Source organism: Labrus mixtus, chromosome 20 (genome assembly GCF_963584025.1).
Source record: "Labrus mixtus chromosome 20, fLabMix1.1, whole genome shotgun sequence".
Taxonomy (NCBI): Eukaryota; Metazoa; Chordata; class Actinopteri; order Labriformes; family Labridae; genus Labrus; species Labrus mixtus.
Window position 1 is genome coordinate 24,108,253 of NC_083631.1, and position 27,037 is coordinate 24,135,289.

The window sequence follows — 27,037 nt, forward strand, 5'->3', positions numbered from 1 at the left end:
CAGCGAAGTTCTCTTCAGCTGATTTCACGACTTAAAGGTCACATATCCTCCTCCTCTTCTTCTTCTTCAGTTTAAATAAGTCTCAGAGCTCCTCAAAACATGTGTGTGAAGTTTCTTGTTCTAAATCCACTCTGATCCTGTATTTGATCATGTCTATAAACCCCTCTATTTCAGCCCTGCTCAGAACAGGCTGTTTCTGTGTCTGTACCTTTAAATATGTAAATGAGCTGTGTCTGACCACGCCCCCTCTCTCAGGAGAACAGGAGAAAGTAGCAGGAAAGCCTACTACTGCACCACTACTCCATCGGCACACCACAACAATCGGTTTTTATTTCAACCGATATAAATGGCTGAATTCTAAAGAAGAGTTTTTCAAACTTACAGGAGTTTTTAAGAAATACAATAAGAGAGGATCAAAACCGACAAAATATGCTGAGGAATCAGAAGTAAGAGAAGAATAGTGAAATATGTAGAGAGAGAGGAGAGAGAGATAAAGGGAGGGGAGAGAGAGAGAGAGAGAGAGAGAGAGAGAGAGAGTGAGGGAGAGTGAGGGAGAGAGAGCAGCTGAAAGGGATGAGCGCAGAACGATCCCTGAAAGATGAACCAGAGAAGAGAAAGAGGATTGTCGTCCACTCGAACTGTGCAAAGATGAAATCAGTCACCGAGATCAGAAGTGAGAGACGTCAGGATGGATGTCTTAAACAAGCTTAAAGGAGCAGTATGTAACTCTGACCCCTAGTGTTTCAAACTGGTACTGCAGTCTAAATTCAAAACATCATAGAGAGCTGTCTCTCCCCCCCCCTCCTCTCTAGAGTCCATGTTCACACAGGTCACCATGTGGTGGACTCTGAAGCTTCAGTGTTTATCCAGCTCTGCATCGGGTGCAAAAGGTTGCATTGCACCCTCATTTGAAAGGATGTGAACGACAGGTAAACGTGACCAGTACTTTTTCAGGGTTTTTTTTTTTTCGTGTTTAAGAAGGTTTTAAAATAGTGTTCCTTCTCTCTAATGTGTTTCTTCTTCTTCTCTCTCGCTGGCTGCTGAACAAATCTACAGGTACAAATAAAGTCACCTGAACTGGAACCTGAAGACTCGCTCTCAAAGTTATAAAATAATGGTTTAAAGAAGTCTCCATCTTCTTCCACTGATGCTACAAAAACTAAACACTTGCGCTGTATTCTAACAGAAGCATGTAGATGCATGTTGTTGTGAAGGAGTGCTGTAGTTCCTCTGATGCGTCTGTGTCTGACTCGGGTCCGCAAATGGGATTAGGAATGTCCTGTATTTCAATAAGCCGTGTGTGATCTGCTGTATGTCGCTCAGCCTGAGTCCACCTCATCCATCTGACCTGATATTCAGCAGCAGACGGTCTGACCTCTTTCACACAGAATACCTTATGGCATGACGGTCTATGATTGAACCAGATCAGGAGGATTTCAGGAGCAGTCGTCCTGTAAACATCGAGACATAGTTCCCCTTCTATGGTTGTTCAAAAAGCTTCTCTTCAGCTCCTTTGTCCTGTCAAATCTGTATCTGGAGTAACAATCATATTATCTTTTATGTACCTACATTTAGGGCTGAATGGTGGTGCAGTGGTTAGCGCTGTTGCCTCACATGTGCTCAGCGACTACACAGAAAAACAGATTTTAAAAAATGAATAAAAGCGACTTCATTTATGATCATAGAGGCCGGGCTAGTTGGACAATTTATCCTTTTTTTGGAGAGAAGCAGGTAACACGAGCTACGTCTGACTTCACCTGACAGACCCCCTCTTTCATGAAGCTTGCATGAATTCCTGAGTGAGTGTGTGTGTGTGTGTGTGTGTGTGTGTGTGTGTGTGTGTGTGTGTGTGTGTGTGTGTGTGTGTGTATGTGTGTGTGTGTTCAGGGGAAACCATGCTCTTTTTACGTCGATGCACATACAGTGCAGGCATACAGTCCATATGATTTGTGGAGGTAAAAATAAAAGCTCAAAGAGACCATGAAGGAATATTCTCGGACACCTGAACACAACTTAAATGAAGGGGGGGGAGGGGGGGGGGGGGGGGGGGGGGTCTAGACAGACTGACTGAGCCACAGTCTATACCGTCTATAAGAGAACTCTGAGTCTCATTTATATGTTTAAAACCCACCATCCCTCCACATGGCGTGACCATAAGTCAAGTTTTTAAGCTCCCCACAAAGATCTATAGATCACTAATATGTCCCGGACTTTTGAAGAGTTCCTGTCCTGGTTTTAACCAAGCAAATGAATCCTCCATGGTTGCAGACATTAAGAAAACATGCTATGTTGAAGTGCTGGCTTCTCTAACAACAATGCAGCAGTCAGTATGTCCTCCTTCTAACTTTAGATTCTGCTCCTGAATGCTCTGGATTTGTTTGGACCAGAGAAGGTAGGCGCTTTTAAGACACGCCCCCACACGGCCGTTTTGGATGCCCCTCTGTTTGTCAGATATGAGAGCAGTTATCAGGTCAACAGGTGTTGCAGCGATGGAAGCGGGCAAGAGAAGTGGTTCAGATAGAAGTGATTGTACCCGACCTAAAAAGCCTCTGCATGTTTCTAATAAGCTCCACGAGCAGAAACGTGCTCAAACTAGGATCAATATTGGAGATGCTTTTGAAAAATGGAGAGAGGTTAGAACACAGAAAGGTTTACAGACCCATGCAGAGCTGGATAAACACTGAAGCTTCAGAGTCCACCACATGGTGACCTGTGTGAGCATGGACTCTAGAGAGGAGGGGGGGGGGGGGGGGGGGGAAGACAGCTCTCTATGATGTTTAGAATTTAGACTGCAGTACCCATTTTAAACACTAGGGGTCAGAGATACATACTGCTCCTTTAAATGCCAACATCACATTGCAGTCATGGCGTATCCACCTAATTTCCAGCAACGGGTGAAGATAGCTCCATAAGTAAGATGCTCTCGTTGCCGCCGTGTTTTGCTGATGTGGCACTTTGCTGAGGTCGTGCATGTTCAGGTAATCGGCAGCTGTCAGAAACTAGGGTAAGGCGTATTCATGCCACAGTGTCCTGTACTCCAGGTAGCAAAATCGGGTTTCCAAAATCCGGGTTAACGACTTATCCTTTTTTCCAGGATACTCGAGTCCATGTTAACACAAAAAATGATGTAAAATAATTTGACATTAAATGAACAAGCTGTAAAATGTTCCCTGTGATTTAAACGTGTACCAAACTCTCACATACAGAAGCGTTTGTGTCATATTCCCGCTCCTGTTCTATTTCTGCCGAGTCTCTTTCTTAAGCAGCCTAAGTACTGACGGGCTGTTCAGACCAAGGACGGGTGGGCTAACACACTTGACACATTGACCCACAATCCTGAGATTGAACAGGTCGGCTGAGCTCATGGTTATGATTCTACCTGAGGAGGGTTTTCTTATTAATCAGCAGGAAGGTTTAAAATAAGCCAAAGAAAAAAACAAGATTTGTTGAGCGAGCTGTAAATGAAGCAGCATGTTTTCAAGTCGTTCATAAATTTGGTGCATACGTAGCTAACCATTGGACGACCAAAACGGACCACACTGGTTTAAAAGACGAGTTTGGATTGTGTTTCTAAAATTTCAGTTTGAGTAAACCCAAATCTGCAGACTGTTATAATTCATAAGAGTGTTGTGCTGCTTACGTTCTGCAGCCGACCTGCTCGTAAAGAGGCTTAGCGATGGGTGTCCTGGCCTCCTTTAGGACCACATCATGCTCTGGCCTCAAAACCTGCAACTGATCAAAGAGCAGCATATGATCGACTCTGATTACAAACTTACATATTGAATACATGTAACTTCATACATAAATGAAGATGCTTTTGCAAAATAAACGCAGCACATTGACTTTTACATTCAGTATTTTATGCTCCGTATATCTTGAGCAGAGAAGTTCAGGTCTGCTATCGTCAGTCCAGCAGGAGGTCGACTGTTTACAGCTGCTTATAGGGATCAACAGTCTGGTTCCTGAAGTAAAAATCACATTCATATTCTCCATAGTGGATTGAATTATTAGCCATAACCATCACAGGTAAACTGACCACGAGCTACCCAAGTGCTGAGGCGGGTTTTAAACCTCCTGACAAACCGTTACACCGCGCCCACCTGTCAATCAGGTCAGCTACACGCCTTATTGTGAATAACTCTTATCCTTCATCAAATCAAAACTGATGAGTCATCAAAACATTCACCCCCCGTACAGTGTGTGTCCATCGAGACATGAGCTAATCACACCTATTTGGTTTTTTGAACCAGGCTGTAAACATGTTAATCTCTGCTGTAAAAACAGACTTTTTAGAATGGGTGTGTATGTGACTTCCTGTGCTTCTGCAGCCAGCCTCTAGTGGACACTCCAGGAACTGCAGGATTTTAACACTTCAGCATTAGCTTCATTTCTGAACACCTGAGGTTGCTGCTTGGGTAGCACCTGTATTGAATAATTTACAAGTGTTGCTCTGACAGCAACAAGTCAACGTGCATGTTCAAAAAAAACTGCAGTTCCTTGAGTGGCCACTTGAGGCTCGACTGGAAAGCGAGTAAATACTTATCCAGCCCCATATTTAAATGTACAGCAGAAATAATCACGTTTATAGCCTTGGAAAAATTGTGCTTGCTAATTTCTATATTCTCGACAACAACATTTTTGTAAAGCGTTATATTTCATTACATCAAAGCTTTAAGTTACAGATATTTAGTTGCCAAATGACGCTGCTTGATGTCCCCTCAGCTAATTCAGTCACTGAAATTAACCTGTGGGCTGTTTGTGCTGTGAGCTCTCCAAGCTCCTTTAAACAAAAACAGTCAGCTACAACCACAACACAGAATCTCACCTCTGGCAGAAACTCGGAAGCTAACGAGCTAATTAGCAAGACGATGCGTTAACCTTGAGAACAGACTGCTGCAGCTCCGCCCCCTCATCCAAATATGGTGCCTCGTGGCTCCGGACACGAGGGCGGGCGAACAACACAACATCTGGTGTTGTTACAGCCTTATCTTTTTCTAAAATCTATGATCTATGATCATCATCAAGCTTGGTTTTAGGCCCAGCTGTTTGACGATCAAAATGTCTACGCTGGTAGTAACAGAAGACATTAAACAGGAAATGGCCAGGTAAAGGGTCTCCACCCCATGAATGAACTGGAGATGTAGAGCGAGTTGATTGGCCCTTTCCCTTTGATACATGAGTCTAAAAAAAGGGGAAACTTTCTGGAAAAGGTCTATCCTCTCCACCTTTCTAAAAATACTCCTGCTTTGCATGATTCACAGTATTGGATTAAAAGGTCCTCTAGTATTTCAGAGGATTATCAGGGATACTAAAGGACAACAGACCGTCACCGTGCTTCTTGTTGCACTACTGGCAGGTTGTTTTTTGGGGTTTGAGTGATGCTAAGAAATTTTGTACACCCATTCTTGGTCCCCAGAGGATTAATCCAAATTACTTTAAAGGTCCACTCAGTGAGATGTGTAGAGAGTGAGATGATAAAGGTATCTTACTATCTGATCATTAAGGAAACATGTTGAAGTGCTGGCTTCTCTGACAACAATGCAGCAGCCAGTATGTCCTCCTTCTAACTTTAGATTCTGCTCCTGAATGCTCTGGATTTGTTTGGACCAGAGAAGGTAGGCGCTTTTAAGGCCCCCGATGGAAGCGGGAAAGAGAACTGGTTCAGATAGAAGTGATTGTACCCCACCTAAAAAGCCAAGACGGGGCGGCCGGCTCCTCCCCTCGTGTATAAAAGCTGTTTTGTAAGTTATATGTTATGTAAGCATTTTAGATGTTAATTTACATGCAATGTGAAGCTATGAGCTAACTAAAGGGCACTAACATTAGCATGCTAACACAAGAACGCAGGACACAGGTGATTGCAGCTCAAGCAAAGGACAACTTTGTCCGCCACTTTCAAACTTTGAGCGAATGTGAGTGGAGGGGGGTTGGAGGTGTGTCTCTGGAGGAGAGCGGAGGCGTGGCCAAATAGCAGTTTGTTTTGGTTTCATGCTGGAGCTCAAGGGCTAAAAAAGTTGCATTGTTCCTTTAATCATAGAGTAGAAGAATCAAGACCAAATGCAAGGTAATCAGAGATGAAGAAAAGATCACGTCTTTCTAAAAATAACAACCAAACAAAGAACCCTCTTCAACTCTGATAATAACGATGAAAAAAGAGTGCTGACCGGATCCTTCTGAGTTGTTTGTTTTCTCTTCGTCTGTTTGAGTTGATGCCTTTAAGTAAATAAAAGAAAAACAATGGTTGAAGAATAGTCAGACTTAGTGTCTGCTTACACAATCTGCTCCTTGTGGTTGCGTCACGTCTCGTTCTCAGCATCTGCCCTGCTCCCAAAGAGGCTAATCTGGGATCCTCCCTTTAGATCAACAATTTCCACAAACACATGCCAAACTGTTGAGTTGGAATCGGTGTCATGAATGTCCTTTCTCTTCTGTAAGACAGGATAGGAATGATAATAAATAAACTTGTCTTGGTTAGGAGAAAGACCCTTTTGTGTTAAACTTCTTTTGTTTTAACTGAAGGCCAGATGTAGTCAGGGTAAAACTGCAGCTGTAGTTCACTGTTTTAATTCACACTTTAACATACGTTAATATTAATCCCTTTAATTTCCCGACCTGCCCCTCCCTCATTAGCTCTTTGGCAGTAGGATGCCCAACCCATGCTGTTGAGTTGAGTCACAAATAAACATTTAATCGAGCCTTCATTTAGAATGAATACCTGGTGATGTAGGTGCAGTTAAAGCTGAAGGTAAAAGTCTTTTGAGATGACTTAACGTGTTCAGCATTAAAGTCAAACAGACACATTTCCCTTCTGGGTTTTTAAAATGTGTCCCATCGTATTTTATCCCCTTGTATTGTATGATAGCCAATCTTATTGTATACTGACATCATACCGCACAGTGTTGTATCAAACTGTATCGTATGTTACTGCACCTCACCATGTCGTGTTGTATCATATATCAACATCATATGTTGTATTATATCATGATGGATAGGCCGGATCTTTGTAAAATAACAATGAGTAAGGTCTTTTACCTGCTTTATGTAAAATAACAATGAGTAAGGTCTTTTACCTGCTTTATGTAACATAACAATGAGTAAGGTCTTTTACCTGCTTTATGTAACATAACAATGAGTAAGGTCTTTTACCTGCTTTATGTAAAATAACAATGAGTAAGGTCTTTTACCTGCTTTATGTAACATAACAATGAGTAAGGTCTTTTACCTGCTTTATGTAACATAACAATGAGTAAGGTCTTTTACCTGCTTTATATAACATAACAATGAGTAAGGTCTTTTACCTGCTTTATGTAACATAACAATGAGTAAGGTCTTTTACCTGCTTTATGTAACATAACAATGAGTAAGGTCTTTTACCTGCTTTATGTAACATAACAATGAGTAAGGTCTTTTACCTGCTTTATGTAACATAACAATGAGTAAGGTCTTTTACCTGCTTTATATAACATAACAATGAGTAAGGTCTTTTACCTGCTTTATGTAACATAACAATGAGTAAGGTCTTTTACCTGCTTTATGTAACATAACAATGAGTAAGGTCTTTTACCTGCTTTATGTAACATAACAATAAGTAAGGTCTTTTACCTGCTTTATGTAACATAACAATAAGTAAGGTCTTTTACCTGCTTTATGTAACATAACAATAAGTAAGGTCTTTTACCTGCTTTATGTAACATAACAATAAGTAAGGTCTTTTACCTGCTTTATGTAACATAACAATGAGTAAGGTATTTTACCTGCTTTATGTAACATAACAATGAGTAAGGTCTTTTACCTGCTTTATGTAACATAACAATAAGTAAGGTCTTTTACCTGCTTTATGTAACATAACAATAAGTAAGGTCTTTTACCTGCTTTATGTAACATAACAATAAGTAAGGTCTTTTACCTGTTTTATGTAACATAACAATGAGTAAGGTCTTTTACCTGCTTTATGTAACATAACAATAAGTAAGGTCTTTTACCTGCTTTATGTAACATAACAATAAGTAAGGTCTTTTACCTGCTTTATGTAACATAACAATGAGTAAGGTATTTTACCTGCTTTATGTAACATAACAATGAGTAAGGTCTTTTACCTGCTTTATGTAACATAACAATGAGTAAGGTCTTTTACCTGCTTTATGTAACATAACAATGAGTAAGGTCTTTTTACCTGCTTTTTGTAACATAACAATAAGTAAGGTCTTTTTACCTGCTTTATATAACATAACAATGAGTAAGGTCTTTTACCTGCTTTATGTAACATAACAATGAGTAAGGTCTTTTACCTGCTTTATGTAACATAACAATGAGTAAGGTCTTTTACCTGCTTTATGTAACATAACAATGAGTAAGGTCTTTTTACCTGCTTTTTGTAACATAACAATAAGTAAGGTCTTTTACCTGCTTTATGTAACATAACAATAAGTAAGGTCTTTTTACCTGCTTTATATAACATAACAATGAGTAAGGTCTTTTACCTGCTTTATGTAACATAACAATGAGTAAGGTCTTTTACCTGCTTTATGTAACATAACAATGAGTAAGGTCTTTTACCTGCTTTATGTAACATAACAATAAGTAAGGTCTTTTACCTGCTTTATGTAACATAACAATGAGTAAGGTCTTTTACCTGCTTTATGTAACATAACAATGAGTAAGGTCTTTTACCTGCTTTATGTAACATAACAATGAGTAAGGTCTTTTTACCTGCTTTATATAACATAACAATAAGTAAGGTCTTTTTACCTGCTTTATATAACATAACAATGAGTAAGGTCTTTTACCTGCTTTATATAACATAACAATGAGTAAGGTCTTTTACCTGCTTTATGTAACATAACAATGAGTAAGGTCTTTTACCTGCTTTATGTAACATAACAATGAGTAAGGTCTTTTTACCTGCTTTTTGTAACATAACAATAAGTAAGGTCTTTTACCTGCTTTATGTAACATAACAATGAGTAAGGTCTTTTACCTGCTTTATGTAACATAACAATGAGTAAGGTCTTTTACCTGCTTTATGTAACATAACAATGAGTAAGGTCTTTTACCTGCTTTATGTAACATAACAATGAGTAAGGTCTTTTACCTGCTTTATGTAACATAACAATGAGTAAGGTCTTTTACCTGTTTTATGTAACATAACAATAAGTAAGGTCTTTTACCTGCTTCTTGTAAAGTGTCTCGAGATAACACTTGTTATGAGTTGACGCTATACAAATAAAAGTTGATTGATTGATTGATTGATATCTATATCTATTAAAATAAAGAAATTCAATTCAAATAGAATTGTATCGTATTGTTGGGTATCGTAATTTATGTATCATAATAATAATAATTGATCGTATCATATTGTAACGTTTTGGAATGGTAACGTTCCATATCATATTGTAACAGATCGTATCGTAACGTATATTGTAACATATATCGTAACGTATCACATCTTAACATATCATATTGTAACGTTTCATATTGTAACATTTCATATCATAATGTATCACATCGTAACGTTTCATATCATAACGTTTCATATCGCAACGTATCGTACTGTAACGTTTCATATCGTAACGTTTCATATCGCAACGTATCGTACTGTAACGTTTCATATCGTAACGTTTCATATCGTAATGTATCACATCGTAACGTTTCATATCATAATGTATCACATCGTAACGTTTCATATCATAACGTTTCATATCGCAACGTATCGTACTGTAACGTTTCATATCGTAACGTTTCATATCGCAACGTATCGTACTGTAACGTTTCATATCGTAACGTTTCATATCGCAACGTATCGTACTGTAACGTTTCATATCGCAACGTATCGTACTGTAACGTTTCATATCGTAACGTTTCATATCGTAATGTATCACATTGTAACGTTTCATATCGTAATGTATCACATTGTAACGTTTCATATCGTAATGTATCACATCGTAACATTTCATATCGTAACGTATCATATCGTAAATCGTTGATGACGAAGTGGCGGCCGAACATTTTCTCACCGCTGGTGGATTAAACTAGGAGCCCTTTTTGCAGAAACGAGTGCCCGGCTCCTCCAGTCAGTGGCGTCAACCGCCAAACGGTTTCCCAACCTGACCACTTTCTAAAGTCTAACATTACTACATCATGTACCATCATATCATAATGTGTGGAATCATATTAAACGCACCTTATCGTATCGTAGCATATCGTACAGTCTGGTACAGAATCATATCAAAAGAAAGGGATTGTATCATCATGTCTCCTAGTTTAAAGCTCTTTATGATGCTAATGTTTGAGATTAAATATTCAGAATTCTGCAGAGTCATGACAGAGCTGGACCGTCCTGCAGGCCGGATCAATGGAGAACGTCATGACTCTCTCACATGGACCTGAAGCGAGCAGCTCAGAGCTAACAGCAGGCGTGCTGAGGTTTAGAGGGATAAGCTCCATCAAATCCTTCCAGATTGATCTTTGACACTGTCTACCCAGCGGAGGGCACCGCTTCCTTAACATGGCAGGTATAGAGGGCAGCAGAGGGGGGGTGAAGGTAACGAGGACACAGAGTCAGGAAGGGGGGGGGGGAGGGGGGGATGATGCTGATTTTCTCAGAGACGTTTGGCTTGACCCTCTTCGCCCTCTTCGCCGACCATGTGACTGGAAAGAGGAGGATGTGAGGATTAGAGGTGGAGATATAAAAATGGAGAAGCAGACGACACATTTCACAAAGTCAAGAAGACAAAAGAAGCAGCTGTGAGAAGACGTGGAGCGTGACCCCGGGATATCTGTGACAACAGGTGAGGACGCTCTACTGAGCATGATGACTGCTGCTTTTACTACTTTTATATATATTACACATTACAATCATTCTTCATGAGTACATTTATCAACTTTTGGTAAAGATTAAATGAGGACGGCTTCACACACATGCATGTCTTTACTTTTACTTTAAATGTTTCTGTGCATGCAAACTGTGAAATGATGCAAAGGAAAGCTTTTAAAATCAATTTAAACAAAACAAGACGAGATGGAAAATGTTGTTTTTCTTACTTTGAAGTTTTAGCCCTAATCAGAATCAGAGACGAGAATGATTGACTGTATTTTGGTGATTTTTATTGAAGCCCACAGCGGACATCCAAGCATGCATTTGATTTGACTCTTCATTTCCTTTGATTACGAGGAGATCTCGTTTGTTTTCTCAAGATCTGAATTTACACATGTCGTTATCTTGGGATTAACAACTCTGTTTTTTTCCCGTGATAACGAGTTAATTCCCTCGATTTACATCGACTCGTTGTCACAGGAAAACTGAGTCACATCAAATGTATGGATGTAAATTTGAGAATAAAAAGAAAAAAACTAGCCAGTTTAACTCCTACTGACAGGAAACTTTGGAAAAGTGACTTCAGAAATAAAATATCAGAATGGCAGACCAACATGAAATCGTTCTTAGAAAGAGAGTTAAAGGATTTAGAGGGAAACTCAAAGGAGAGAACAGGTGTCTGCAAAGGTGATTATCTCTCAGGGTGATGATGGCAGCGACCGCAGCTCCACATACGAGGCTCTGCCACCGCGATGTAGATCTGCTGACGATGATTTAAGATGAACACTGAAGTTTGAGTTACATAAAGTGCCAGATGGGGTCGTTTTCCACGTGAGATGAGTTGTTGTTAACAGGATTATCAGTGTCAGCAGTCAGCGGAGGGGGGGTCAGGACCATGGCTTAGACTGGATACTGTTCGGGATCAGGTCTGGGATCAGGACTAGAGGGACAGACGGGGAGTTCTGCTCTAGAAAGATCTGGACAGAAATCGCTTGTTGATGCAGCTTCACACTCGTCATATTCAACATTTACGGACAAAACACGACCACATTTATATCTAAGAAAGATGTCGGCTGTAGAAGCTGCACATTCAGTATTTGGGGGGAGTAGAGGTTGCGTTCCCTTTTGCACGTGGTGTCCCTGTTGTTCAAGAAGGGCAATTAGTGGGCTGTAGATGAGAGCAGGATTACAGCTAATCTGGCTGTTCAAGCTAATCTGCATAATCTGCACTGAGAGCTGAAGCAGGATTAAGAGAGGACAGCAGCGACGGAGCGAGAGAGAGAGAGAGAGAGAGAGAGAGAGAGAGAGAGAGACAGAGAGAGAGACAGAGAGAGAGAGAGAGAGAGACAGAGACAGAGAGAGAGAGAGAGAGAGAGAGAGAGAGAGAGACAGAGAGAGGGAGACAGAGAGAGAGAGAGAGAGAGAGAGAGAGGGAGACAGAGACAGAGAGAGAGAGAGACAGAGAGAGAGAGAGAGAGAGAGGGAGAGGACAAAAGAGGAGCATGTGATCTTTAATGGGATGAACCTCGTTTCAAAAGAAATAACCTCGTCTGTTGTTGTGCTTTTCTTCCAGAGACCCTCAGTTGAAATGAACGCCAACCCCCCTGCAGGAAGCGCCCTGGCCCCTGGTGGAGCCACCGGGCCCACAACACCCAAGAAGGGCCCCCCCAAGTTCAAGCAGAGGCAGACCCGAACATTCAAGAGCAAGGCCCCCAAGCCAGGCCAGAAGGGGTAAGAAGAAAAAAAAGAAAAACCCTCGAGTCGTTTTCCATCAGATCAAAATCGCTCTGAGTCACTCACTCCTCTCGTTTCCTCTCCTGCAGCTTCGGCGACGACATCCCCGGCATGGAGGGTCTCGGCACAGACATCACCGTGGTGTGCCCATGGGAAGCCTTCGGCGACATGGAGCTCAGCGACTTGGCCAAATACGGCATCATCTAAACCTGCTGCCTCCTGCCTTCCTCGCCTGCCTGATCCTCTCCTCCGCCTCCTCCCCCTCCACCCTACCTCAGCCCGGCATGCCGCGATAAGGCTGCCGGGAAACCCCCCTAATGCCCCCTCGTCTATCTACCTCGAGCTCGTCTCCACTGAGTGGACGGAGAGCGTAATGATGTTCTTATTTTTATTTTATTATATGATACTGTTTAAAGTATATATACTTGAAACCAGAAGACGAGATAAATGCCTCCACATACCCTCTCCCCCTCTCCTTCTAAAATAGACCTCTCCTCACTTCTCCCCCCCTTCATTCGGACGCCCCCCGCCCCCCTCCCCACCCCGGCAATGGACGCAAGCAAAACCCTGGTTAACACTAGCTTGGATTTGCTTCTAGCAGTCTATTAAAATGTAAATATGTTTCAGTGTTGAACCTTTAAACCTTGTCTTCCGTCCCACCTTTTTTATTCCCCCCCCTCCCCCTCCCCCTCCTCCTCCCCCCTTTTCTTGTATTTCACATTGTCGCTGTAAACACCAGGAGGAAGCGAGCAGAGCGTGCAGACATGCTGTAACGGTGAAAAAAACCCACCATGCACTTTGACTCGACCGTGGAGGATGAAGTCCCCTCTCTCTCTCTCTCTCTCTCTCCTCTGTCTCTCTCTCCTCGCTGCTATCTCAACCCTCCTTATAGACCGCATGAAAACATATAAACAAACGCTTTGAGTGGCGAGCGCAACAATACCAGAGGAAATGTATCCGGGAGCTGGTTGTGTCCTGATAGCTGCAGTAAAGTGTGTTTTATTTTTAGAGCTCATGTTGTCTGTGTCTTTATTTCTCTTAATTAAAACGCTGGATGGAGTCGTGTGCTGCAAATAAAAAAGATCATTTTTTAAAAAAAAAGCCACAAAAACAGCTGAGAATCGCAAGAATCTTTAATAACAAAACTAAATGAATGTTTTCTGATCTGGAGACTTTCTACAGCGAGCAGCAACATCAGGAATGTTTGTTACTGCTGTCATGACGAGAGTCTAAATGAAGTCCACGAGCTCCAGGAAGCTCTGAGAATAAACTCCTGAGAAACATTAAAGGAAAACAGAAACCTTTCCTGCAGATTAAAATACTGAGGGCCTGATTCTGACCTTCTCTAAACCCTCTGCAGATGAGAGGATAAGACAGCGTGCGATCCACAAAGTGTGAAATCAACCCACACTCACCGCCAAGCAGACCACGTCCTGATCGAGTCTTATACTAAAATCCTGCACAAAGTTTCCCCCCTCCTCTACAGAAAAGCCTCGTTGTAAATACCATCTAATCCACAAAGAGCAGTGCTAACTGCTACAGGAAGTAGCAGTGGTGCTATTTAACGCCATCGAGACCCGAATGAAACCCAAAAGGTCAGCACGTTGAACTCAGCGGGTCGTAACTGTAGCGCAGTATTCATCAGAAATAAACAGGGTTTCCTGCTGCTCTGAACGAGATGTCAGGTGCTGCCAACGAATCAGAGCAAAGCATGGAGCTAGGTTGTAGGCCACGCCCACCAGGAAGCTCACTCAAATGTCTTCACCAGATTTATCCAACTGCTGTGTTTCTCAAAAAAAGGTTCCATTTTGATGTGAACCCTCGTGCTTTCTGTGGTGAGTCTGAAGAGAGAGAACCTGTTTGTATTCTGTCCTGTGTCTCAAAGAGTTTGGGTCAACATAAAAAGTTGGTTGTCGCTAAAAATGAATGATATTCCATCTTTTGATAATTATAGTATTCTCTGTTTTATAGATCATTTAAACCCTTCAATTTCTGACATGGTAAATGTTATTTTACTCGTGAGTAAATATCATATTCACTGTAGTAAGTGGAGAAACAGCAAACCCTCTTTTGACTGGTTCATAGAAGGGGGCGGGGCCTTAAAGAGACAGCAGCTGAAATGAAGCTGAAATGATTGACTGATACAGATGACAGATTTTCTTTGTTCCTTTTTCAGAGAACTTGAGTTCTTAATTTCTGTCAGGACCTAAAGACTACTTCAACAAACATTTTTTAAAAGTGAATCTGGAGGAAATGACCGACCCTGACTTTAAGCTTTCAGCCTGATGTCAGTTAAAACCTGAGATTTCTTCTCACATGACGTCATGTTTACTCGTCTCTGGTTGGTCTAAATGTTGTGATTAATAAACATCGACGTGCACCAGAGAAGCACGATGATAATAAAGATCTGCCCGTCTGTGTTTAACCCCCACAGAGAGTTACAGAGTTAAAGACTGAACCTCACACGCCCTGTAAACGCTGACGTGTTCAGACTCGAGGTGATCCGTTTCTCTTCCTCTGTTCCACATGTTGTTGCTGTGGATTACCTGTAACTAAGGTGACGTCTCTCACTTGGACTCTCCCTAAAAAACAAAATCCTGAACCCCACCCTCCCCGAGCACTCGGTCCAGACTCTCCGGTTTATCCAAATACACGCTCGTAATCCAGAGAGGGGAGGCAAAACTTTATGGGAAATGTATTCATAAGTAGGGAGGAGTGTACTCTGTGTGTGTGTGTGTGTGTGTGTGTGTGTGAGTGTGTGTGTGTGTGTGTGTGTGTGTGTGTGTGTGTGTGTGTGTGTGTGTGTGTGTGTGTGAGTGTGTGTGTCTGTGTGTGTGTGTGTGTGTGTGTGTGTGAGTGTGTGTGTGTGTGTGTCTGTGTGTGTGTGTGAGTGTGTGTGTGTCTGTGTGTGTGTGTGTGTGTGTGTGTGTGTGTGTGTGTGTGTGTGTGTGTGTGTGTGTGTGTGTGTGTCTGTGTGTGTGTGTGTGTGTCTGTGTGTGTGTGTGTGTGTGTGTGTGTGAGTGTGTGTGTGTGTGTGTCTGTGTGTGTGTGTGAGTGTGTGTGTGTCTGTGTGTGTGTGTGTGTGTGTGTGTGTGTGTGTGTGTGTGTGTGTGTGTGTGTGTGTGTGTGTGTGTCTGTGTCTGTGTGTGTGTGTGCCGCTTCACCTCCAGGTGTGAGAGCCCCACCTATACTCTGAGGGAGGGGCAGACAGGAGGGGGGGGGGGGGGTGCAGGTTTCTCTGCTTTTGCTCGACCTGTTGATGCAAAGTGGAATCATTCATCAGACACTTGTCTCCGTCTTCTTCTGCTCTTGATTTCACCTCGACGGGCACAAACATGGACGCGTCTTCAGGATAAGAGGAGCTCGTAAAGTCGACGCTAAAGCTCCAGGAAGAAGATCTGTGGCAACTTGAAGTTTAGACTTTTAGGAGTTAAAGATCCAGACTCGTTTCCTGAAGGAGAGACGGTAAGTTATTTTTGTAAAAGTTTGGACACGTTTCATAGATTAAGTTAAACAGCTGAAGTACAAAAATGATTTTACACCTTGATGATGTTGGGACTCGATCGACTTAGAGCTTTATTAAACTGAGCTGAATAAATCCTGCAGGCCTCTTCATTAAAGACCTGATATCTCTAAGTCTCCAGCCATCATTTCACAAATCGTCCCCCACTCTGTTTGACCTCCATCACATAAAGTCTCCTCTTGTGTTAAAGATTTAAATTTGTATTTATCAGCGATAAGAATCTGAAAGTTCACATACTCTGCGACCATGTGGCAGGGAAACAAAGGTTCAGTTATGATCTGCAGGAAGTGTCAGTGTGCTATCAGGAGAGGACATCAGACTGCACTGTCATGGAGCTTTCACACCTGCAGAAACGTCCTGAAGTTTATCACTCTGAGCGTCATGTGATCAGTCTGAGGGTCATGTGATCACTCTGAGGGTCATGTGATCACTCTGAGCGTCATGTGATCACTCTGAGGGTCATGTGATCACTCTGAGCGTCATGTGATCACTCTGAGGGTCATGTGATCACTCTGAGGGTCATGTGATCACTCTGAGGGTCATGTGATCAGTCTGAGGGTCATGTGATCACTCTGAGGGTCATGTGATCAGTCTGAGGGTCATGTGATCACTCTGAGGGTCATGTGATCACTCTGAGCGTCATGTGATCACTCTGAGCGTCATGTGATCAGTCTGAGGGTCATGTGATCAGTCTGAGGGTCATGTGATCACACTGAGGGTCATGTGATCACACTGAGGGTCATGTGATCACTCTGAGGGTCATGTGATCACTCTGAGCATCATGTGATCATTCTGAGCGTCATGTGATCAGTCTGAGGGTCATGTGATCACTCTGAGGGTCATGTGATCACTCTGAGCATCATGTGATCACTCTGAGGGTCATGTGATCACTCTGAGGGTCATGTGATCACTCTGAGCATCATGTGATCATTCTGAGCGTCATGTGATCAGTCTGAGCGTCATGTGATCACTCAAACATCTGGATGTTTCTCCTCCAGCCTCCTCGTATTGATTCTGCAGAAAGTCAGAGTGAGCTGATGTGAGAACACAGCAGGATGTAATCAGGAGAATTCACCTGGAGCCAGTGGGAGGAGCCAGTGGGAGGGGGTGGTGACCTTTATTCCCTGTGATCGCTACACGACCATAGACTGTCTGCACGCCACCTCTACCATCTCCGTGCTGTAATCAACCTGCTGCTGCATGTTTCCTGTTCTTCAGGATGTTCTTCTCCACTCTTTAGGTCAGATTGAGATTCGTTGATACAAAGACACATATTCTCATCATAGAGTCCTATGGACGACTCTGATGCTTCATCCACTATCATACTGTCTTACCTCAGGAGACTCCGCCCCTCCTGTCTGACAGGGATCGTCCCCCGCTGTGAGGTGCATGTGTGAACAACCAGATCAGGAGGATTTCAGGAGCAGTCCCTCTGGAGTTATCTAGATTTTTTCTGGTAAATGAAGTCATCGTGATGATGTCATCGTGATGATGTCATCGTGATGATGTCATTGTGATGTGAGGTATTCACAGCAGCTGATGAATACATGAGGTCAAACGTGCCAGTGCTGAGGACGCTGTAGCCTAGTGGTTTTGATGCACGCCCTGTTTATGGAGGCTAAAGTCCGGGTTGAAGGAGGCCATGGGTTCGATTCCGACCTCTGCCCTTAGCTGCATGTCGGCCCCCCCTCCCAACACTTCCTGTCTCTCTTCAGCTGTCCTATCGAATGACTCGTAGCATTCCTCTTAGTCAGAACTGTCTGAAGGTGTACAGACGATAAAACACATTTAATATTTCCTGATCGCTTTACGTCTACGACGCTCCAGAAACAGATTTCAGTCTTAACCTCCCCTCCATGTATTGTTGTTGCACATTTACCAGTCATCACTGTTTTTACAAACGTACACCTCTTACCTCCAGCAAGAATGTTTTATTTCTTTTTCTTTTTCTTATAAACCAGTAGGAATGTTAAAACTCTTCCTTTTCTTATTTATGTATCTATTCTTATATTGTTTTATTTGCTGTAACACAACAATAAAGTCATTCTATTCTATTCTATTCTATTCTATTCTATTCTATGTTCCCGTCGTCTCTCTCGCCCGCTCTGACTCCTCTCGCCTTGTTCTGACATGTTTATGACTCAACCTGTCAAATCACTCGTCTCCCTCGTTCTCTTTTCCAGGCTGTGACCTTTGACCTCTCCTGTCTTCTGTTGAACACGTTCAGGTGAATCCAAACTTTTACATGTTTAGTGTTTCTGCTGACGTGAGCTTTTTCTTTTTCAGGGGAAACGACCTTCAACATCAAAGGAAAACTAAAGAAAGAGCGTCTTGAGTCTCCGTGTGGATAAAAGAATAATGTCTCAGAACAGGCCCCTCCTCCCCGTCCTCGCCCTCCTCCTCCTCTGCGTCCCTCTCTTGTGTCTCAGTCAGACCGCCAACAGCAGCTCAGCCAACGCCACAACAAACGCGCCGACCGCTGCAGCTCCGTCCTCAAATGTAACGTCTCTGAACGGCGTGCCGGGCTGCAGGTCGGGACTGAACGCCATCTACAGGTTCCTGTGTGACCGCCGGGCGGCGTGGGGCATCGTCCTGGAGACCCTGGCGTCCGCAGGCTTCGTGTTCAGCATGTGCCTCCTGGTCGGCCTGCTGGTCTGGTCGCTCTGGATCTGCCTTTCATCGAGGCAGCAGAACAGCAACAGCAGCAGTATCGGCGGCACGGTGGCGTGCATGTCCATGTTCCTGCTGGCCACGGCCGGGATCTTCGCCATCACCTTCTCCTTCATCATCCGCCTCACGCCTCAGACCTGCCCCACACGCCTCTTCCTCTTCGCCGTGCTCTTCTCGCTGGCCTTCTCCTGCCTGCTCGCTCGCTGCCTCGCTCTGCTGGGCTTCGGCGCCGCCCGTGGTTGGGGGGAGCCTGGCGTGGCGCTGGGGCTCTTCATGGTGCAGGTCATCATCTGCACGGAGTGGCTGATCCTCGTGCTGCTGCGGGAGAGGAAGCCGTGTGCGTACAGCCAGGACGAGTTCGTCATGCTGCAGATCTACGTGATGTGCCTCCTCGCCATCAGCCTCATCCTGTCCTTGCGCTTCCTGTGCCGCTCCTGCTTCACCTACAGCTACAGCTACAACGGCCCCGCCCACCAGCACTGGAGGGTGCACGCCGCGCTCCTCTTCCTCACCTTGATGCTCTCCACCTGCATCTGGGTGGTGTGGATCACCATGCTCACCTGGGGGAACCCCGAGGTGGACCGGCGGCCACAGTGGGACGACCCGGTGCTGTCCATCGCCCTGGTGGCGAACGGGTGGGTGCTGCTGATGGGGCACGGGTTGTCGCAGGTCGCCTTCCTCTGCAGGGGCGAGGCCAAGTCCAAAGACGCCCCCCTGAGCTTCGCCGGCTGGACCAGCCCCAGCGCCGACATCCCGGGACTGAACAGCCCGACGGCGGGGAAGGACAACGGAAGCTTTGAGAACGAGAGCGAGAACAGAAGAGGTGAGAAGCTGTCATCAGGAGGTCGTTTAGAGGTCGTTTAGAGGTCATTTAGAGGTCGTTTAGAGGTCATTTAGAGGTCGTTTAGAGGTGAACAGGGACGAGGGGTGCACAAAATAATTAAATAAATAACCCTAACTTTCAGTCAACCTAACGACAGGCTGAGAGCTGGAGCTGAGGCGGGTTTTAAACCTCCTGACAAACCGTTACACCGCGCCCACCTGTCAATCAGGTCAGCTACACGCCTTATTGTGAATAACTCTTATCCTTCATCAAATCAAAACTGATGAGTCATCAAAACATTCACCCCCCGTACAGTGCGTGTCCATCGAGATGTGGTGTCAAAAAAAAAACTAAGCCGATGCTGAAGTGTAAAATCCTGCAGTTCCTGGAGTGTCCACTAGAGGCTGGCTGCAGAAGCACAGGAAGTCACATACACACCCATTCTAAAAAGTCTGTTTTTACAGCAGAGATTAACATGTTTACAGCCTGGTTCAAAAAACCAAATAGGTGTGATTAGCTCATGTCTCGATGGACACACACTGTACGGGGGGTGAATGTTTTGATGACTCATCAGTTTTGATTTGATGAAGGATAAGAGTTATTCACAATAAGGCGTGTAGCTGACCTGGTGAATCAGCTGATCACCAGAGCAGGGAGACGGAGGGAAAAAGTGTTTATCTAACCCAACAGATCGAATGTAGATGTAAGACAGATATCGGCTGATATATCGGTATCGTCCCTTAAGAACTCCATATCAGTCAAATTTGACACATTACACCTTGAAGGTCAGAATAAAGATGGCGCTCTGCGGTGTGCTGTGACCTGAGCTCCTCCATCAGTCGGCTCTCTGATGAAGCACTAATGAGCTGATCTGTATCATACGTCTCGTTTCAGGCCCCAGAGCTCAGCCGTCTCTGCGATCGCCCTACGAGTCTGGATTCTCCATGTCGGTGAGTAATTCATCGTTAAGATTACCCCCCCCCACCCCGCCGCCGCCCTCCCAGAGTCCTGCTGTAAGGTTAATGAAAGCTCTGTTCATTAATCACAGCGACATGATTCATGTCTGATTCTGTGTGTTTCAGGAAATCGACCCTGTCAAGGATTACACCATCCCCCGCCCTCAGACCACCACCTACCAGGAGCCTTATGATGAATATTACGATCAGGATTAATCTCACTTTGTCACACGTGAACTCCTTCAAACGAGAACTGAAGCTGCGGGCGACGCCCCCCGGCTCGTGCACTAACCTGCACCCTGCTTTAATCGCTGTTTTGTAAATGTTTGCCTTTAGTGTTCAAAGAAACGTCACATGTCGTCACCTGGATGTTTAAAGCTTGTGTCCCCAAAAAGGAAAAGAAAGAGAGCGTGTCTATGACTCATCGTGGTCGAGGCGCGGCGGCTTCACAGCGGCTTCACAGTGGCTTCAGAGCGGCGTCCGCCTTTCCTTTAGGCGGGAAAATCTCCAAACAAAAGCAAAGTGGAAGTGTGATCGTACAACATGTCTGAAATCACCCTGAGGGGGAAGAAGAGGCGGGAAAGTGCCAAACTGCTGAGCAGAAATAAAGTGTCTGTGAGGAGGAGGAGGAGGAGGAAGAGGAGGGGGAGGAAGAGGAGGAGGAGGAAGAGGAGGAGGGGGAGAAGGGGGGGAAGAGGAGGAGGAGGATGAGGAAGAGGAGGAGGGGGGGGGAAGAGGAGGAGGAGGAAGAGGAGGAGGGGGAGGAGGGGGGGAAGAGGAGGAGGAGGAAGAGGAGGATGAGGAAGAGGAGGGGGGGGGGAAGAGGAGGAGGAGGAAGAGGAGGAGGGGGAGGAGGGGGGGAAGAGGAGGAGGAGGAAGAGGAGGAGGGGGAGGAGGGGGGGAAGAGGAGGAGGAGGAAGAGGAGGAGGGGGAGGAGGGGGGGGAGGAGGAGGAGGAAGAGGAGGAGGGGGGGGAGGAGGAGGAGGAAGAGGAGGAAGAGGAGGAGGGGGAAGAGGAGGAGGAGGAGGAGGGGGAAGAGGAGGAGGGGGAGGAAGAGGAGGAGGAGGAAGAGGAGGAGGGGGAGGAAGAGGAATAGGAGGAGGAGGGACACGAGATGAGACTCGACAGGAGGACAGGAGACGTGTCAGCACTTTGGAGACTCATGTCATCCTTCATCATCGTCTTCATTTTCTCAAAGTGTCCGAGCTCCTGCACAAAAATCTAAACAATAGAAAAAGAGGGATGTGTGTGTTATGTGTGTGTTGTGTGTTTGCACGTGTGTTTTTCCTTCATTGTGACACGTTTTCAATAAAAGGTTTGTAAATAAAAATAAAAAAAAGATTTCTGTAATTAAATCCTGAAGCAGCTCAACTTCAAACATCCATTAAAAATATGAGATCTGTAAATGTGTTCACGTTTCTCCTGCGACTCAAAATCTACATTTTGAAGAACCAGCGCCGGTTTCTCAGACCAGATTCAGATTCTCGCCTCCTGGTGACCTGCTGTAACCTGCAGAGATGCAGTACCGCGGTTTCACCACCAGGGGGCAGTGTTTAGTCAGAGCAGCTTTAGGCTGACCTGAAAAGATTTATTTTTTTGCAACATTTTTAAACTGTTACCTTGGATTTATCAAACTTGTAGCCATCAGACAATAAAGAATAAATGGAACTCTTTGAATCAGCTGATCATAATCGGTCTGTTTGTCCTGCAGTGATTTCCACAAAGGTCAATCCATCACTTGAAGGGATACGATCTACACACAGACACACACACCCTCTTATCAGACAACGTTCAATCTATTCTTCCAATTAGCCCGACTTCAATTACTCAGAGAGAGCGAGCCATCAAATTGGCAATTGGCCTCTTGTGCATCCGAGCAATTAACAGGGATATGAGGATTCCCGCCCATTTGCAGCCATTAAAACTCCAGATGCAATTAAAGATTGTTCCAGATCCCCCACCCCCCCCCCCCCCCCACCCCCCCACACCCCCTCCGCAGCAACCACGAGAGAAGTCGGAGGTGGCGGAACAAGATTAGATCGATGAACCCGTGCCGTGCCGTTTTAATCGAGTGCGATTGTTGAATCATTCAGTCGTCGTCTCTCTGACTGCCGAGGAGGAAAAAGTTTCTGCAGTCTGACGAGAAGACAACGCAGCTTTTTATATAATTCATTTATGAAACGCTTTAATGCAACGTGATGAACTTCAGAGAGTAAGAACAACACGAGGAAGGCTCTAGAGAGGAGACAACGACAGGAAGTGAATACATACAGCTTTAGGTCTGATTGGACACACAGCTGCTGACAGGAAGTGAGCACAGGTGCAGAAAGGAAGTGAGCACAGGTGCAGACAGGAAGTGAGCAGAGGTGCAGACAGGAAGTGACCAGAGGTACTGACAGGAAGTGATCAGAGGTACTGACAGGAAGTGATCAGAGGCGGAGCATAACATTGACAGCTGTATTTGAGAGTTCTATTTAGCATCTAAACCATCCTAAATATCATCATCATCATCATCATCATAAAGAGCTGGGTCTTTAGCTTTTTCTTAAAGGTGCAGAGGGACTCTGCAGATCACATGGAGTTTGGAAGTTCATTCCACCACCGGGGGGCGACAGAGGAGAAGAGTCTAGTCAGAGACTTAGGACCCTGTTGTGAAGGTTGGATCAGACTCCTTTCATTGGCAGAGCGTAGTGGGGGGGGGGGGGGGGGAAGTGTAGACCTGGATCAGAGAGTTAAAGTAAGGAGGAGATGTTTTTTAAGCGAGCAGCGGGGCTGTAAATCGATGTGAGCAGTAACTGGGAGCCAGAGGAGGAAGATGAACAGCTGATGCGTTTTGGATCGTCTGCAGAGGTTTGATAGTTCATGAAGAAGAGGCGACAGTGAGCTCCTTCAGCATGAACTCAATACAAAAGAAGCTTCCTCTTGCTTTTTGCTGCTTCCTGATTGGATAACATCACTCTAACTAAACTCTGGACAGAAAATCAGATTCAGACAATAATAGGAAGGAAGTGATGTCATGGTGAGCAGCCGAGCGGAGAGGGAGAAACAGGGCATGCACGGTGAACGGGTAAAAAAACCAGTCAGAGAGCAGCGTGTAAAAACCAAACAGTTGATTTATTATATACATTCAATAATAATGAAGAATAAACAAGGCAGACACGAGGATGGCAAAAAGAAAACTGAAAAAAACAAACACGTCACTTATTGAAAAATAAAATAAAACACTTGGATGATGAGCTTTGAAGAGCGTGTGAGATCAAAATCAATCACGTGCAGTTTCAACTCGTTGAGTAAAATCCCTGTACAAAAACAAAAGAAGAAGAAAGAAAAACTCCCACTGGGTTGACGTGAGCACAGCGCGGGGAGGCGGGGCCAGCAGGCGAGGAGGATCGTTTTCAGAAAATATTTCATCTGACTAGAAGAGACGCAAACGAGCAAATTCTACGACCGGGGAGTCACAGCCACCGCTCGATAACCGTTTATCCACCATAGCACCAGATGAGAAGATGCTAACTGAGCGTATCATACCATGTAGCATCTCTGCTAAGAGGTGACTCCAAGGTTAACGCCGCCATTTTTAGACCTGGACTCTTCTTTGTTTGCCCCATAAAGGATCCTGCTGCAGACATCACAGAGAGCGTCTCTGCTGCAGTTTCCTGAAAAAGGGAAAAGTAGAGGAAGTCCTCTACACGTTGACAAATCGTCTCGTTGGTGATTTTCTTTTCTCTCGTTGTTTTTAGATTTATTTTTAAGGGTCCAGGCAAATTCAACTTCAAATATCTGATATGACTGCTGCTGGTTACCACGGCGATCACAGCAGCACAGAGCAGAGATAACCGGGATTATTGAAGCGGACAGAATCCGCTCCCAAAAAGCGACTCCCCCCTCCCCCCCCTCTCCTCCAGACACTCGCTACCAAAACTTTAGTTTGACTGCTCGTCACTCCTGTCGCCTCGCATCGCACAACATCCCAGATCCTCCTCCTCCTCCTCCCCCCGCCTCGCCTCCCCCCCCTCCCCCCTCCTCCTCCAGCACTAGGATTTGAATTCATGCACAAATGAAATCTCCGACCGACGACCTTCGTCCTGCACAAAAGCATGCATAGCAACACTTCTGATAATACTTGTAAGGAATAAAAAGACAAAAAAAGAAGAAGAGGTAATGCGCGTCAAAAAAAGACTCATTGGACCTACTGCACACGGTTTTCACAATCGTACAAAAACATCATGATCCCTCGTCGCCCTGAGCGCCGCTGCACTGCACCCCCCTGAAATTCTTCTTTATAAAAAAACCGACAGCAGGGGACGTTGTTATTCTGTCAGCGAGTGATTAATGGCTCGGCTCGTCACCTTCCCTCCACTCCGCGCCCACACATTGTTTTATTGTTCAGAGAGGTGGCCTCAGCTGTGAGGACGCGTCCCCTCTGTTCCTCTCGCTGTAATTTGGCCCTTACTTACAAACGTCCCTCTTTTATTTCTGCACGTCCCTCATGACTCCATCGCCTCTGATTTCCCCTCGTCTGCAGCCAAACAATAAACCAGAGCCACGCTCCCAATTCAACACGACCCGGTTTGTTTGGTTTGCCGCTCACAATTCCCTAAATCGCTGCGACCATTTTTTTTCAAAGTCGTCGTGCGGTCGACGCTGCTTTTAGTGCCATTTCCCAGAGTGCTGTTTAAACACGGCACCGACCGATACAGCGGCAAAAAAAACAAAAAACACAACAAAGCAAAAAGCAGAGAAACAAAAACACAACCACAAAAAGAATATGAAATACATCAGGACCAAAACATGTGCTTCTGAAAATCTTTGGAACCAAAAACAAGTCAAAAAAGAACGACGTAGTGAGAGTAAATGGAGACGTGGTACATACAGGACTCGCCCGTCTCATGACGCCTTCACACCAAACTTTAAAAAGCCTGAACGATCCCAGAGCGCCGTGAGGACGCTTTAAAACGATGACACCTTCAGACGGGGTCCTGTCTCTTTAAAAATGAGGAGTATAAATAGAAAATGATCAAAGACTCCCGGTACATGATAGCAGTCACGTTTGTTTACTTCCTGATCAGTCTGAGCGGCGGTAAGGACTCGATCCAGGAGGAGGGCGTCCTCGTTTTGGCGAGCTGATCGGGTCCTCCCCGCTGCAGATCTGAGCGGGTTCATGGTTCTGTTTGGAGCTCCTCTGGGTTCTTTGTCCATCTGAGCCGGTTTCCTTCGCTGCTGCTGGAATGTGAGACGGTTCAGGATCGAGAATTTAGGGGGGGGGGGGCACAGGGTCGGATCAGAGGCGGGACACACTGATCCACTTCCTGTTTTAGTGTTGCAGTTACAGTCATACGGGGGGGAATATGTGGAGCAGCAGACGGGACTGATGAACGGCTTCTTCTTCTCTGAAATGGACACTTTCTACTCGATCTCGCTCGCAGCTTCTTCTGATTGGCAGCAAAGACAGAAAAACTGAGGTAATGAAGAAAGAGTCACTTTTAGTTTCTCCTTTTAGTAACTGTAGTTCGGGGGGGGGGGGTTTAAAAATGACACAAAGAGAGACGTGATCCCGTGCTGCGTTCAGTTTGTTGTCGGTTCGCTCCAGCTCGACGTCCTGATGCACGCCGTCCTCCGCTCCGGCGAATCCCATTGGTTTGTGCATCTTTAGGGGGCGGGACTCTGCAGCTTTCATTGGATGTAGTGTTTGTAAATATGAGTACCATTTAAAGTGAAGCGGGCGGAAACAGAAGGAGAACGTTGATGTGTGACGGACAGTTCAGGAACACGAAGAAGAAGAAGAAGAAGAAGTTTAGAGTGGGCGAGCAGCGTCTCTCTCTCCTCTCGGCTCCCGTAGTGTTTCTAAAAAAAAAAACTCTTGTTCATTTTTCGCAGCTGGAAGTTTCCCGCTGCAGCTTTTTTTGAGACGCTCGTGGCAGTTTGTGTTTCCCCCAGAGAAGAGCTCAGGAACAGATGATGGGGCGAACGAGAGAGAGAGAGAGAGAGAGAGAGAGAGAGAGAGAGAGAGAGAGAGAGACAGAGAGAGAGAGAGAGAGAGAGAGAGAGAGAGAGAGAGACAGAGAGAGACAGAGAGAGAGAGACAGAGAGAGAGACAGAGAGAGAGAGAGAGAGAGAGAGAGAGAGAGAGAGACAGAGAGAGAGAGAGAGAGACAGAGAGAGGGAGAGGAGCGGTGGCTGAAGTCCGTCTGCAGGGACATGAAGAGGAGCTGCTGCCAAACAAAGAGCTTTAAAAAATAAAAAAGGGGGAGGTGTTTTGGAGCGATGTGAGATTCCTCGGGTGTGGTTTGTGGTTTTTTTAGTACGGAGCGAACCGGCTGTATCCCGCCCGGTATAAACTCGCCTGCAGGAGACACAAAGGAAAAAAAACAAAAATCACTTTAATTACATCTTTGTTCTGATTTTATGTTCCCAGATGTGAAAGGAAACACATCCTGCACACGGCTAATACTGGAGGAGAAATCAGGAAGAGAGACAAACAGGAATGACATGTGAGAAAGGAGCCACAGGCGGGATTT

At 44.8% G+C, this 27,037-nt stretch overlaps 3 protein-coding genes across 4 annotated transcripts in view; 2 read left to right on the forward strand and 1 right to left on the reverse strand.

Annotated features, from left to right (window-relative positions):
• The first annotated feature begins 10,646 nt into the window (after positions 1-10,646).
• LOC132954723 (retinal cone rhodopsin-sensitive cGMP 3',5'-cyclic phosphodiesterase subunit gamma-like) lies at positions 10,647-13,232 on the forward strand. Its single transcript, XM_061027369.1, has 3 exons — positions 10,647-10,787; positions 12,387-12,544; positions 12,637-13,232. The coding sequence occupies exons 2-3, from the start codon at positions 12,402-12,404 to the stop codon at positions 12,752-12,754; spliced, it is 261 nt and encodes an 86-aa protein (XP_060883352.1). The 5' UTR covers positions 10,647-10,787; positions 12,387-12,401; the 3' UTR covers positions 12,755-13,232.
• Positions 13,233-15,061: 1,829 nt separating this feature from the next.
• On the forward strand, positions 15,062-21,189 carry LOC132954718 (retinoic acid-induced protein 3). Of its 2 annotated transcripts, XM_061027364.1 has the most exons (4): positions 15,088-16,012; positions 18,357-19,563; positions 20,458-20,513; positions 20,646-21,189. In XM_061027364.1, the coding sequence occupies exons 2-4, from the start codon at positions 18,429-18,431 to the stop codon at positions 20,733-20,735; spliced, it is 1,281 nt and encodes a 426-aa protein (XP_060883347.1). In that variant the 5' UTR covers positions 15,088-16,012; positions 18,357-18,428; the 3' UTR covers positions 20,736-21,189. The 2 variants fall into 2 exon arrangements, with proteins under 2 accessions (XP_060883348.1, XP_060883347.1); XM_061027365.1 differs by lacking the exons at positions 20,458-20,513; positions 20,646-21,189 and adding an exon at positions 19,640-19,894 and having other exon boundaries at positions 15,062-16,012; positions 18,357-19,595.
• A 3,973-nt stretch (positions 21,190-25,162) lies between these two features.
• The window catches only part of LOC132954716 (RNA binding protein fox-1 homolog 2-like), a 55,774-nt gene continuing 53,899 nt past the window's right edge, over positions 25,163-27,037 (reverse strand). The window contains 2 exon segments of the mRNA XM_061027362.1: positions 25,163-26,344; positions 26,378-26,862. Coding sequence (XP_060883345.1) covers positions 26,818-26,862 — 45 coding nt within the window. The 3' untranslated portion in view covers positions 25,163-26,344; positions 26,378-26,817.

Bases quoted from the DNA above. Each gene is read 5' to 3' on its own strand.
- LOC132954723 (XM_061027369.1), top strand. From the start codon at position 12,402: ATGAACGCCAACCCCCCTGCAGGAAGCGCCCTGGCCCCTGGTGGAGCC. The intron at 12,545-12,636 runs GTAAGAAGAAAA...CCTCTCCTGCAG, and splicing joins CCCAAGCCAGGCCAGAAGGG to CTTCGGCGACGACATCCCCG.
- LOC132954718 (XM_061027364.1), top strand. From the start codon at position 18,429: ATGTCTCAGAACAGGCCCCTCCTCCCCGTCCTCGCCCTCCTCCTCCTC. The intron at 19,564-20,457 runs GTGAGAAGCTGT...GTCTCGTTTCAG, and splicing joins CGAGAGCGAGAACAGAAGAG to GCCCCAGAGCTCAGCCGTCT. The intron at 20,514-20,645 runs GTGAGTAATTCA...TGTGTGTTTCAG, and splicing joins AGTCTGGATTCTCCATGTCG to GAAATCGACCCTGTCAAGGA.